Source organism: Anarhichas minor, unplaced genomic scaffold (genome assembly GCF_050575085.1).
Source record: "Anarhichas minor isolate MPS153535 unplaced genomic scaffold, ASM5057508v1 ptg000023l, whole genome shotgun sequence".
NCBI lineage: Eukaryota > Metazoa > Chordata > Actinopteri > Perciformes > Anarhichadidae > Anarhichas > Anarhichas minor.
In genome coordinates this window covers 5,562,734-5,577,084 of record NW_027466469.1, presented here as the reverse complement: position 1 = coordinate 5,577,084, position 14,351 = coordinate 5,562,734, and the positions used below count along the sequence as shown (strand labels likewise).

General features: G+C 42.2%; 1 protein-coding gene across 1 annotated transcript in view; it reads right to left on the bottom strand.

The window, feature by feature from the left end:
• Positions 1–3,072: 3,072 nt before the first annotated feature.
• fbln2 (fibulin 2) overlaps positions 3,073–14,351 on the bottom strand; it is a 62,866-nt gene continuing 51,587 nt past the window's right edge. The window contains exons 11-16 of the mRNA XM_076096873.1: positions 12,984–13,112; positions 10,965–11,090; positions 9,558–9,674; positions 6,482–6,610; positions 5,503–5,626; positions 3,073–3,433 (exon numbers count right to left, since the gene is read on the bottom strand). Of these exons, the coding sequence (XP_075952988.1) occupies positions 3,073–3,433; positions 5,503–5,626; positions 6,482–6,610; positions 9,558–9,674; positions 10,965–11,090; positions 12,984–13,112 (986 nt within the window). The remainder of the gene's footprint in view (positions 3,434–5,502; positions 5,627–6,481; positions 6,611–9,557; positions 9,675–10,964; positions 11,091–12,983; positions 13,113–14,351) is intronic.

Genomic DNA, 14,351 nt, shown 5'->3' with positions numbered 1-14,351 from the left:
ACTCAGCAGCAGTCCAGTCCTTTTTGTCTTTAGCCCAGGCGAGATGCTTCTGACGCTGTCTGTTGTTCAAGAGTGGCTTGACACAAGGATGCGACAGCTGAAACCCATGTCTTGCATACGTCTGTGCGTAGTGGTTCTTGAAGCACTGACTCCAGCTGCAGTCCACTCTTTCTGAATCTCCCCCACATTTTTGAATCGGTTTTGTTTCACAATCCTCTCCAGGGTGCGGTTATCCCTATTGCTTGTACACTTTTTTCTACCACATCTTTTCCTTCCCTTCGCCTCTCTATTAATGTGCTTGGACACAGAGCTCTGTGAACAGCCAGCCTCTTTTGCAATGACCTTTTGTGTCTTGCCCTCCTTGTGCAAGGTGTCAATGGTCGTCTTTTGGACAACTGTCAAGTCAGCAGTCTTCCCCATGATTGTGTAGCCTACAGAACTAGACTGAGAGACCATTTAAAGGCCTTTGCAGGTGTTTTGAGTTAATTCGCTGATTAGAGTGTGGCACCAGGTCTCTTCAATATTGAACCTTTTCACAATATTCTAATTTTCTGAGATACTGAATTTGGGATTTTCCTTAGTTGTCAGTTATAATCATCAAAATGAAAAGAAATAAACATTTGAAATATATCAGTCTGTGTGTAATGAATAAATATAATAGACAAGTTTCACTTTTTGAATGGAATTAGTGAAATAAATCAACTTTCTGATGATATTCTAATTATATGACCAGCACCTGTATACATACAAGGAACTAATCACAAGAAGGAGACACAGCTTGAGGAGGGAGGGGCTGGCATGAGGAGGGAAAACACCATGATTGGCTAACTGGAGACAACGAGGGTGTGGTAGGAAACCCAAGGGCAGAGCAAATGAGACTAACAAAAGACATGTGTGCAGTGGGAAAGTAAGGCTAACGGGGCTACGCCAACACAAGACACTGTCTGAAATAAACCGACACAAATTAGAGAAAACAAACCTCCCAAAACCAATGATCAGCTAAATTACGTTGTGAATTAGGTGTTACGTTTCTGCAGATATCGTCTGCAAAGTTACTCCAGAAGGACCTGAAACACTGATGTCAATGTCGATATCCTTCAGTCTCCAGATATCAACCCAACCGGACGCCTGTGGGAGATTTTGAAGCAATACCCCACAACTGTAAAATGTGTGAGTATCTTCTGGAAGAATGCTGATCATCCCTCCAGTGGAAGAATCTACACCTCGCCAAGGAGTACTGAAGCTGCTCGGGAGGCTCATGGTGGTGTAACGAGACACTTCATGTTGGTTTGTCTGTTAATTTGTCACCCAATAGCTTCAGCCCAAAAACATCTGTGATTATATTAACTTCTAAACCCTGTGTTTATTTATGCCCTGTGAGAGCTTCACCCTCCCTACACACCATTTGAAAGGCTATCTGTTGGGTGTTAGGGAAACACACACACACACACACACACACACACACACTTTCCGGGTGGGAATGTTTGGGAGGGTGTAACACTAAATGTTCCTTGTGGAGCACTGGAATCGGTGATAAACACTATAGAGTAATGATCTTTGAATTGCCTTGTTGTTGAGCGGTGCTACAGACATAAAGTTACCCGGTCTGCCGACTGTCACCAGTAGATGGGGGTGTTGGCTCACTGTTCACAATGGAAATAATCAGCAATGATGTGGGATTTAAAAAACAAAGAAGTGACTCTGATACTCTGGAACCTGTGCTGCCGTTAACAGTTTGATCATCATTTATTGATTGGTTTATAGATAACAATGTCAAGGTCAGTCTGGAGCTACACCAGCAGGAAGAGTTCCTGCTGGCTGCACAGATAAGTGTCTAGTGTCTACACGACTGCATGATTTTAACCCTGAGATAATCATAACACAGTAACGCAGAGAGATACATCCAGTAATAAATGAAAAGAATATGACACCTAACAATAAAATCATCAACAGTTCCGCTACATTAATATTCTCAGTGCTGGTTTATGGTGGTTTCTAATGTGGATCGCACTGAATTACCTTTCCATCTCATCCAGATTACATCTTTAAACAAAATAATATACACCAAATGCTGATCAAACACTATTTGAAGCATGTGCTACTTTTTTTTATAACCACATCAACACATTTGGGCCGTGGCTACGGAGGCCCAACAGTGACCAAAGAATCAAAGATATAACTGAATACATCAATCAATGATACGGTTTGTTGATTCATTTACATGTTTTGAAAAAAGAAATAGAACACCAATCAGTTGGTAAAATAAATCAAATCACGCACACGCACGCACACACACGCACACACACACACACACACACACTGGATCAATCCTTGGCAAGGCCATTTCATATAAGCATGAGGAAAGAAGGATATTTTGTGAGGAAAATGTAAAAAATGATAAATGATCACATTTTATAGCTAGTGAATTGTCTAATGAAAAAATAAAAAATAGGTTTTAATTCATTCTATCAACTGATTAGTGGTAAAATTATGAAACTAAAAAGCATTTAGCTTTTTCTTACCAATTGAATGAACAGGGGAAACATAATTTACAAACGTAATTTCTGAGCCTCTGCAGTGGACAAGTGCCGTTAACTTCTAATGCTGCAAAGCTTTATTACTTTCTTCAGACTTTCATGAATAACTCTCATGATAATGAACATTTGCATAGGGAGGTTAAAGAGCAACTCTTAAAGAGAGTCGACAGCGCACTTAAACACTAACCCAGACGTGTGCAGTGACCTGTGCAGCACCGTGCCACCGTCCGTAAGCACCAACAGCCTGAGTAGACGCTAACAATGGTGGTGCATTAACGCTAAATTACACCAGCAAGAGTCAAACTGAAAAACACTTTGGTAAATACAAATAAAAGGATTCTCAGGGAAATATGACTGTCAAAGAAAATCTGAAGATCTCAAGATAACCTTCTAAAGACAAGCACACAGTAAGGTCTTTGGCAACAATCGACAAGATTGAATACTCTTGATTGTCGGGAAGCATTACAAAAAGAGTCGGCACATATAAAACATGAGCACCATATGAGGTTTCCAGTCTGTCTGTGTCTCTGTGGTGTTACACAGCGCTAGACATGATGAAGACGTAGATCCTGGCGAGGAACGAGGTGAATGTCCCCTGCCTCAGCAGCTTCATCTCCACATCGATCAGGAAGTCTTTGGCCTCGCGGACTTGTCTCTGCAGGTAGACGGCGCCCGTGAAGCTGTTCAGCTTCCGGGTGCTGAAGTAGCCCTCCTCGTTGCCTTTGACAACGCCGATGACGATGTGGTCGCCGGAGTAAGCAGGGGACGGTCCGATTCGGAAGATCTGGGCGGGGATGATGATGTTGGTCTGGAAGCCGAGCTGGTAGTACATGATGCGGACGGGGGACTTCTGACAGTCTAAGGAGTTACTGGGACAGCTGGTCCGCTCGCAGCGGCTGAAGGTGAGTCGAGAAAGAGAGAGAAAGGAGGAGGGTGGATAAGCATGACAGTGTTTGGGGGCCTGGTGCTTTGGGTGGAACATTAAATACCTCGGCTGTGGAATGACCTGCCTGGTAAAGTGGCAAAATAAGAATCCTCTTTAAAAATCACTGTTGAAAACGTATTTTAACAACAATTCTCAAAGATAAAAGTCCTGAACGACGATCACTGCTGGCAACATATTCCTACCACCCGGCCCGACCGGCCCGACCAGCCCGACCAAACGCCACCAACAACGGTGCGACTGCCTCAGGAAGAGAGGGGAAGAGAGCCGGGATGAGCTAACCCAGCTAACCCAGCTTGGACCCAGGTGTGTTCCATTACCCAGCATGCTCCTGGCTAATGTCCGGTCACAGGAAAATACATTGAATGAATTGAGACTCAGGCTAACCCAGCAATGGGAAATCAGAGACTGTTGTGCCCCCAGGGGTCTCATTTATAAAACAGTGTGTAGGATCCAAACTAAATGTTTGCGTAGGAGGAAATGCACATACGCCAAAAAATATTCAGATTGATAACAAATGAATAAATGCCAAATCAACCTGTAAATGTGAGCAGCTGGTTCAGCCTCACATCCTGGCCTCTCCACGCCCACATTCAACCATACATGCTCAATGCGAAGCACCTTATGAATGTTGATGCATAGAAGTGAGCTGCTGATCAGAGGGTCTTTACGGGGAATCACGGCAACTACCAGGAGGAAGAACACTCATTCGCTCCTATTTCTTCCATTTACGCAATTAACAGCGCCAGAGTATCTATGGTTCAGCACAACACATCACGAGTCTCACCGTAGTGTTTATGTTTACAGCAATCAGACTGATCGAGTCCAAAATGATCCGAACAGTCGGTGGTACCCACCACCGTGGAGAGTATTCTTTTAAATGAAGTTTGATAGGTGAACACTTTGCTAATGTACTCAATGCTTCTGTGCAGGCGGTGCAGACTTGCAGGTGAGGAGAAGGCAGAGTGTGTGACAGTCACCATGGTTACTGCAGTGAGCTCATCAGATAGCCGTTTACAGCTCGTCTGTGTTCAGTATGCTGTATCTGTCACTATGGAGTAAACCTGGTGTACTTGGTGACATCTGCTCAGTATTGAGGACTTTAGCAGATCCGCCGCCCTGTGCTTCACTGAAACCTGGCTCGGTGAGCACATCCCGGACAGCGCACTACATCTGCTTCCAACTCCTCCGAGCGGACCGCGTAACGGTGCTGTTCTGCAGTTCTTTAACACTAGTTGACGTTCTCTCACAGATGATGGTGATTTCATCAGCTGCTCCACAGCTGACCACCAGTGTCAGTAGTTCGGTCTCTCCTCTGCTCTGAGGAGAGCAGAACGCGCTGGTGAAATATGAAGCGGAATCTGATTTGAGGTTTTAGTTGGTTTATGTCTTGAACGATTGAAAGGTGCTTGTAGTTACGGCTCAGTAGTACAAGCACTAATACCACTGCTGGTTTATGATGAAGAGAATATATAAGTGCAAAGTAACGTGTGATGTAAAGTGAAAGTAAATGTGAGAGAGACATCCTTATACGTATAATGAAGCCTCTCACGTTTAATTTACACAGTCTGGCTTTAATTCACCATCTCACCATCTGTGTCGCTAATTTCCCGTATCTCCAAAATGTTGGTACGCATGGGTCAGCGTTTACGTACAGGTGAGCACATTCTCTCGTTTGTTTTTATAGATCACAACCTTTGCGTGGGAAGTGTACGCAGTGGTTATAAATGAGACCCCGGGTCTTTACAGAGACCTGGCTCCATCGTAACACCCTGGATCCAGCTGACCTGGGCGGGGGCTGGTCCGCACTAGATCATACATTTTCTTTACTCTTGTGCAGAATAAAAGGACTTGCATTTTGTTGTAGAAGCACAATAAGGAAACTTTGAACGGTATTATATCTGAAAGGAAGAACTATATATGCCCTTGTTTACCAATAAAACACAGATAATTGCGATTAAATACGATTGGGGGGAAACATTTCAAGATTCTACAGATGCAGAGAGAACCAACGTGACTCACGTGTCCGACACCTTCTTGTAGTTGTGAGGGCAGTCAAAGGAGAGACATCTGAAGCCTCCCTGGAGGTTATAGCAGGTCTGTCCCAATGAACAGTTGTGGGTTCCAGTTGTGCATTCATCGACATCTGAAAAAGACAATAAATAAAAAGGGACACTGACAGTTTTGCAGTTTCATTTTGAAGAGTATGCTTTTTTTGGTTGAAATTCAATTCTCTCACTTTGAACGTAACGTGGCGCAGATTGACAAAACAAATCGCCAACTCAAGGTCTCACTAGAGTTTTTTCAGAGCGTTCAATTTAAGTGGCTGTGTTGGCATGACTGCATACAATACAATGTCGCCAATACAAACTACACAATTATAATAATAAAAAATAATAAAAAAGGGCAGGGCAAAAAGAGCAGATAGTGGTTATGATGCATTTACAACTTTTAGGACTTCCTGTCTGGTGGCGTGTGCTCACTCTACTGAGAGTTAGGGGAGAAGATTGATACCACTCTCAAAGAAGAATGGTATCCATCTTCTCACCTAACTCTGCAAATCAGCAAATGAATGCATTTCTGAACTGTTCCTTTACAGCTTACACTTGGAATTGATTGTCTTAAATTCCCTCTGTAAAAACATTTGAATCTAAAATGTCATCGAAATTAAAAACAAGAATTTTGAACCTGGCCTTTATCCAATGTTCACATTTCTGTTCTGGAAATGTATAAAAAGATGCACCTTTTTAATAAGACACTGCCTCATTTGCATATCTAAATATAACATTTCTAAAAACTTGTATTACAAAAAACAATTGTCTTTATGATAGTAATAAACTAGGGAAGTTTCATGGTGATATGTATTAGTTAACATTTTTATGTTTATGTTTTTAATATTTTATTACATTTGATGAACTCATTTAATTAACCCATCAGGCGTGCCTCCCTTGGTTGCTGTGGTCTTACAGTCGGACCACGACACAGTTCACTGAGGCCTCACCTTTGCAGGTGCGTCCATTGGCGGACAAGACGTATCCATGAGGAGGACAGGCGCACTGGTAGCTGCCAGCAACGTTAACACACTGGAAGGTACAAAGGTTCCCGATGCTCTGGGAGCACTCGTCGATGTCTGTTTGAAAAAAAAAGACACACACACATCTCATCAGTTGGATTTGAGCTGTGTTTTGAAAGCTGGCGGCAACCTCCAGTTCTGCAGAGGGAGGACAATACAGAAGTGTCTTAAAACTTGCATTCTCTCCACTGACCAGCAGGGGGCGACTCCTGCTGATGCAAAAAGAAGTCTGATTGCATAGAAGTCTATGAGAAAATGACTCTACTTCTCTCTTGATTTATTACCTCAGTAAACATTGTAAACATGAGTTTATGTCTCGATCTCTAGTTTCAAGTCTTCTTAAATACAGCATGATGTTCATTTAGTAAATGATGGTCCATTTAGAGTCAAATAGACCATAAAGCAGAGTATGCTTTAGGGAGGGGCTACCTTGTGATTGACAGGTCTCTGCCCCTACCAGAGCCGTATACTCCTCCGCATTCCAAATATGGTAACTTCTGTTTATCGGTTGCAAAAAAAAACACCATGCTGACGGCCGTAATCCAAGATGGCGACGCCAAAGCAACTCAAGGCTTCAAAACAACAGTCCACAAAGCAATGGGTGACGTCACGATAACTACGTCCACTTCTTACATACAGTCTTTGGTAAAAAACTAAAGGCAGGTTCATGTCTGTGTTATGAATATTTACTGTCACTTGAAACTATTTGCAGTTCTGTCTCAAGATCTGATGTGCAGACAGCCACAGGTTTCATCCACCACGAATCTTTTTTATCTACCGTCTCAAAAAGAATAAAAACAGAGCTACAGAGAAAATGCTACATTTTTAACTAACAAATGTAAAGGCCCTATATGTAGATAAGGGAGGACCAAAGTTTAAAACTGCCCTTTTTGTTTTTTGGCCACTTGGCTGCAGAACAACTTCCCAGCAAGTAAAAAACCCGTACACTCCCAAGCCATTATTTAAGATACACCTATACAATCTAATGAAATCTAGTACAACAGCGCTGTCACATTATCTAACTTTACAAAGCATGTAATGTCCAGCTAATCCAACTATATGTTTATCCTTGAGATCGTAGTTAGTGGTGGTGTGGTATTGGTTTCTAATGTTTGTAAATGGAGCGCATCTCAATATAATGTACCGTAAATTCCGGACTATAGAGCGCACCTATATATAGGCCGCACCTGCTCATTTTTAAAAGAAAAAAGAAATTGTACATAAATAAGCCGCACTTGTCTATAAGCCGCAGGTGTCCCTGTTGAAACATGAGATATTAAGGTTACAGGAAAGATTTTTTTTAACTTTGAATTAAATAAATGCCGGTAACATCCACAACAACATACATACCACAAATGCTTTTTTTTCAGAACAGTGCTTTTAACAGTACTAAAGTTGTCTTCTTCAGTATCGGAATTGAACAGCCTGAAGGTATGTAATTATTTCGTCACACATTTTCTTGGCGAAAATACAGGAACCTACCAGCAAAAGTCATTGATCACTATCGCCATCGTCCTAGTGAGATGTAGGTCAAACGTCAAAGGTACTTCATCCATATTTATGATGTCGTCTGGTCCAATGGAATTTTCGGCTATCTTTCTTTGAGTGAATTCGCTGAAGTTTGTAATTTTTTTACTTGAAGTCGGGAGGGAGTTGCTGACACATGACTATGTGTCAGCAACTCCCTCCGTGCCCTAATTGACAGGCCTTTTCGTTGCATAAATCTGAAACACCAAGATGGTCCACCTCTAAAATCTTCAATATTCTTTTCGGTGGCGATTGTTTTAGCTTTCAGTCGGATCTGCACGGTGGAAACACCTCGGCTGTCTGCTCTCTGTGTGTTCACCCAGTCTTCAAGAACGTTTTCAAGTTCGGGCCATCTGCTTTTCTTGCCTCTGAAAGCTTTTGTCGTCTTTTTGCAGCGAGTCAGTTCTTCATGCTGCCGTCTCCAGCGTCTCACCATCGATTCATTGATGCCGAGCGTACGTGCAGCAGCTCTATTTCCTTCTTCGACAGCCAGACGGATCGCTTTTAACTTGAAAGCCGCATCATATGCATTTCTTCGTGTCTTTTCCATGATGAGGGTGCGTGCACGAAGCGCAAAATGGGTGATCTGAAGAATTAAGTGTGTGAGTTTGCCGAAACAGTTTCATTGGTCCACTGTGACCTGTTCGGTAATTTCATTGGTCTGATATGACGAGGTTAAATGTGTTGGCGGCAAAGCTAGTTAGCCTATGAAAATCCATCAATTAGCCGCATCGTTGTAAAAGCCGCAGTCTCAAAGCGTGTGAAAAAAAGTAGCGGCTTATATGCCGGAATTTACGGTAGTCCATTTCAACAGCAATGCAAGCAACAACCTCAATAATAAACATACAAGTTAATTACAAGCAACGACCTCTGGGATGAAAAATGAAGCCAACGCAGAAGTGCCAAAACCTGCAGTTCCTCAAATGTCCACTTGAGGCCGACTAATGCGTAGATTATTTATCCGTTCAGTAAAACTGTACAGGGTGCATTTTTATATCGCTCACCCATTGAAATTAGATTAAGGCTAAAAGTTAGGCATAATTAAGGGCGTGGCCGTTTTGAGTGACAAGTTTCTACCACGACATTTTGTTTTAAGCCTGTTTTTTGCCAGCTGAAATTAGCATCCCAATTAATATCACAGTTAAGCTGAATTACTGATGCACCTTGCTAGCGAAGCTAACACTAGCGTTAGCAGCTAACGGTACCTGGCACTTATGGTTCCAAAAAACAAAGACGGCAATGGCCAAAATGCCACACTGCTATAAAACCGTAGTCCACCAACAATGGTTGACGTCATGGTGACTACGTACACTTCTTTAGACAGTCTTTGGTAAATGAATACCTCCTTGACAATGTCAATCATAACCGAACATTATTATTTTTGCAGAAAGGTAGAATTGATGGCTGAGTTGTTGTATGCATACGGTTTTTCCACCACCTCTACCATTCTCTACCGAGTAACAGTGGTATGCAATACCTTCACAGGCGTGTCCGTCCTCTTTCAGGTAGTAGCCTTGGCGACAGTAGCATTGGTATGAGCTGTAGATGTTGGCACACTCCTGGCCACAGGGGTTTTGGTCACACTCGTTTACATCTAAGCACAGAAAAGAAAAGACACGATTAGAATTCTTCCTGTTTTTCATATTCTTAAAGGATATGGCTGACCTCGTCCTGCGTTTCTTTTATCGTCAATGAATCCTATGAAAATTGACATTTGACAACGATTTATCTCGTACGAAAAAGCTCTCTAAATACTCCGATTGCTCCGAGCCCATTGATTACAGAAGACATACGTCTGTAAATGAGACACAAATGTTGAGTTGAATTTGTTTTAAAGTCCCAGTCACTTTCTAAAACTGCAGATCACTGTAGTTTTTAGCAATTGTTACTCAAACAGTAGGGAATTGTGTATTTGTTGGCGGCTATTTTCACAACATTTACACATTTAGTGCTCTGATGAGTATTTCAGGTAGCAGGACGTTGTATGGGGACTGAGCTTAAAGTAAAAGACAGTAGTAATGAAAACAGTGTAGCTCATTGATGTGTTTTTAACAGATTTTGGATAACAATGGCGCTCTATGGCACAGAGAAAGAAGATATACACACATTACTTGTTAGCAGAAAACAGTTAAGGTCTTCATGGGATTTGTTGACAACAATGATTATATAAAATACTGCCATCAATCATCCTTTGATGGAATAAATAAATAACATTTCAACAGGCAAAGAGATGAGCACCACCTACAGAAGCAGCATCAGAAGAAAGGGTTAAAGAAAAATAAGTTCCTATGGTGATACCCGAGGAGGTGCATTGTGGGAATACCACTTCAGCATATTTTGAAGGTTTCTAAATTGTGTTATTTAACTGCTTACCAAAGAAAGACGAGCTTCAAGTTTCTGGAACGAATTAGTCTGAAAAGCACTAATCAAAATCTAATCATGTCGCTCGCACAAGCTTTAAACAAACGAAAAGAAAAACCCTGAGGAGATGGAAAGCTTCACCTTTAGGCCGTGAACGGAAACCACCACAACTTGATTAAGATTAAGAACCCTGAATAATGGCTGCGACAACCTCAACGTAATGTGAATTGCGCTCCCGGTCACCTTCTTTGAAGCACAACCTCGTCTTTGACGCACCTGACTGACAGTCCCTGAACCTGGAAACCATTATGTCAGACACCTCTGCATCCCGGAGATGGACACTAAATTGAATCCCAACAGAAAACGTTTTTTACCGATGACGAAGACTTACAAAGGCTGCATTCGGCTTTCTCCCCAGAGGCTTATACCTCGCCTAAAGTTCTTCAAGGGAAATAAGGCAGTCCATGTAAACAATTCTTCATATGTTAGAGAGAGAGAGCGAGAAAAAAACAGTCTAGCTTACCTTCACAGTTCTTGCCATCAAATGCCAGGGAGAAGCCGGCTGTGCATGAGCAGTGGTAGGAGCCTGGGGTGTTTTCACAGGTCTGGGTGCACAGCCTGCCGGGGTAGTGCCAGCACTCATTTACATCTGTCAGTGCAGGAGAACAGCAGCTATTAAGGCAGCAAACGGATACTGCCACTGAGGACGGCCACTGAGGACTCAATGCCGGGCCTCATTCAGACACACGCCCCAGCAATGTGTAGGTGGACTTTTTTCACATGAAACGCTGTTTTCGCCTGCCGCTCAAGTTCAGAGCACAGAAACTCCATCACGTTAGTATTGTTATCACTTTGGAAAAGAGTTTTCCGGTTGGTTCCTTTTTAAAATCTAGCTGGTGAAAAGATAAAATCCTGCTCTGTCTTTGTTCTGAAAGAGATTCCTAAGGAAAGCTCTCATTTACTTGACAGCTCTATTTCATGAAAGCAACCGTTTAGTTTGATCCAGTTTTATTTTGGTTTCCTATTAATAATACAGAAACAGAAACAGAAACCGAACATATGGTATCATTAGTTTGTCGACTTTGCAGTTAATCAGATGTAAAGCCCATTCTGATCTGCTGGACATGGCGGTGTTTCTCTGGGATCAGTTGAACCGGTGTGGCTTCACAGACATAAGACTGAAGTCAAGCCTGAGATAGCTGCCTGTGTTGATCCCGTACTTGTAATCGTAGAGCACTGGTGATGGGTGAGGCTGATCGGCAGCAGCAACCGCACTCCATGAAGGTGAGAGCTTCACGCAGCATTATCAGGTCGTTAATTCATAAAAGCAGAATTTTTTGTCATGAAAACATTTCCCCAGAATTCTGAGATAAAATTCTCGCAAATATTGAAAAAAACAAGGCAAATATTGTTTTCTCTCAAGTGCATTATGCTTACGTAAAGAAGTATCCACAGACGTGCTGAGAGAATAAAAGCCCCACTAACACTATTGAGATTAACATTTAGAAAAAATAAAGTTTAATATAAAATATCTCTGTCATTCCATTCATTTTTGAACACAACTTCAAACCAACTGTTTCTCCTCCACACACTCCTCATACATATTTTAGGAAAGACAGATGGGGATTAAGTCAGTCTCTGCTGCACAAGAGAGAGAATGTCAGGTAGACACACAATCAGGACCTGCGGCCTTGTAAAGAACAGCTTGTGCATCAATGTTTTGTAACAGTTGAGTGTTTCTGCCAGTCTAGTGACGTGTCAATGTTCATCCTCTTCAACATATGCAGGCCGTTTATTTCAAAGCTGCTAAAGCTGCTGTTAAAGCTCTACTTGAATATGCACATTTAAAAGGAATCTGATGGCATTATATCTTGTTGTCGAAGAATGAATGAATTGTGAGCAAAATTGTTGTTGTCTTTTTGTTGCTTTCAGCCCATTTATTGTATCCTGGGTGGGTCACTGGGGAGGAGGGATCCAAGTCAAACGGAAACAATCTCAGTTTTTTAATTCATTTAAAGAGCTAGATATCTGGCTAAAAACTGCAGGAAAACTGAATTCAAATAATAATAGACGAAAAAGAAAGAATGAAATCTGCTCCAAATGTAAACATCAAATCCATTGACTATGACTTTGGTCTTGAAATGTCATCAGGTTATAAACAACACCCACCCCCTCAGGTTAACACCGTTAGCTCTGTCAGCACATCTCACTGTAGTTCATGCTGTTAGTATTGTCAGGCGACGCCATGTTGAGAGCCGTTGAGAGGCAATCGAAATGCTCCCAATTTGGTATAATACACATTAAAGTAGCTCACCTACAAAGCAATAAGTGAGGATTTTCCCTGATTTTTCCAAACCCTGTCAGTCCCCATCTCTCCATCATGTCCTCAGTGTGTTCCCACCTTGTTGTCACTCTGTACAATGAGGTCTAAATAATATAGTAGTAATAGTATATATCATTTTTTGGTGTCAAATACAGTTTGGACGACTAAAACTCCAATCTGCTTGTCATCATCTCACAGACTTGACACAGCAAAACCTACCTGTGCAGACTTTGCGCAGGGCGTCATACTGGTAGCCCGTCTGACAGTCACAGCGGTAGCTGCCAGGGAGGTTGTGACAGATTTGGCCCACTCCGCAGCGGTGTGTCCCCATCTGACACTCATCAATGTCTAAACAGGCAGAGAGAAAGGTAAAGCGTGTCAGCAATGACCCCCTCTGCACCTGACTGGGGTCTAACTTAAACACAGCCAAACAGTTTTGAGCCTAGATGTATTATTGGTGTGATTTCTCGAGCCTAACAGTTATCAGCATTAGTAAAATATTTATGTTAATGTTTAGAGCTGTTGGTTGGGCTAAGATCTAAGAGTTACAGCCATGCGGCTCAGTAAAGCTGCACATCTGTGCTTTGAGCTAAACACTAACGTTAATATGCAAACCTACAGTGACAATGCTAACAGGCTTGAGGTATAACTTGTACCTTGTTGACCATCTTAGTTTAGCATGTTAGCATGCTATAAGACACTAAGCACAAAGTACAGCTGAGGATGATGGGAATGCCATTAATGAAAGTGGGGATTGATTTGTCACCCAAGTAATGAGGATTCATTCAAAGGGGAATGTGAATGTTGGACAAAACCACAAATGTCAACCTTGTGTTGGCGTTAGAGGAAATGTCAGTAGGATTCATCCTTTGGGGACCAAACTTTAATGAGTTGTTGAGATATTTCAGTCTGGACCAAAGTTAGCTAAAGCCATGCTGCTAGCGTGGCTAGAAAATGATCAACAGATTGAGAAAGCAATCTCACAACAAGGACTATTTAGTAGCTGTTGTGAAGCTTTTGATCATATCGCATGATGCTGATGAAGATCATGTGTTACCACCAAAAGCTCTAGCTCAGCAGTGTTACTAACAGACCTTGTGGTAAGACTATTCCTCAGACAATCACAGGCCACAAAAGCAAACTGTGCTGTGAAGTTTGCAGACGACACTACCGTCATCTCCTGGATTAAAACCAAAGAGGAGACTTCATGTGGAGAGGGAATCTACAACCTTGCAGAGTGGTGCTCAGAGAACAACGTACTGCTCAACGTCAGACAAACCAAAGAGATGATGACTCATTTTTTGAGAAAAAGAGTTGAGGACACACACGACATCAATGGAGCTGAGGTGGAGTGGGTGAACGGTTGCTGTGAATCAGCAATACTGAGAACCTGACGTGGTCATCACATTTCTACACCCTGAAGGAGAAAGCTCAGAGACGGCTGTATTTCGTAAGATTCTTTTCTTTTCTTTTTACAAAGGAGCAATAGAAACCTGACTGGAAACATTACAAACTGGCATAGAAGGTGCTCGGCCCAGGACAGGAGGGCTTTGCAGTAGGTGATTAAACCGGCCAAAACCTCAATGG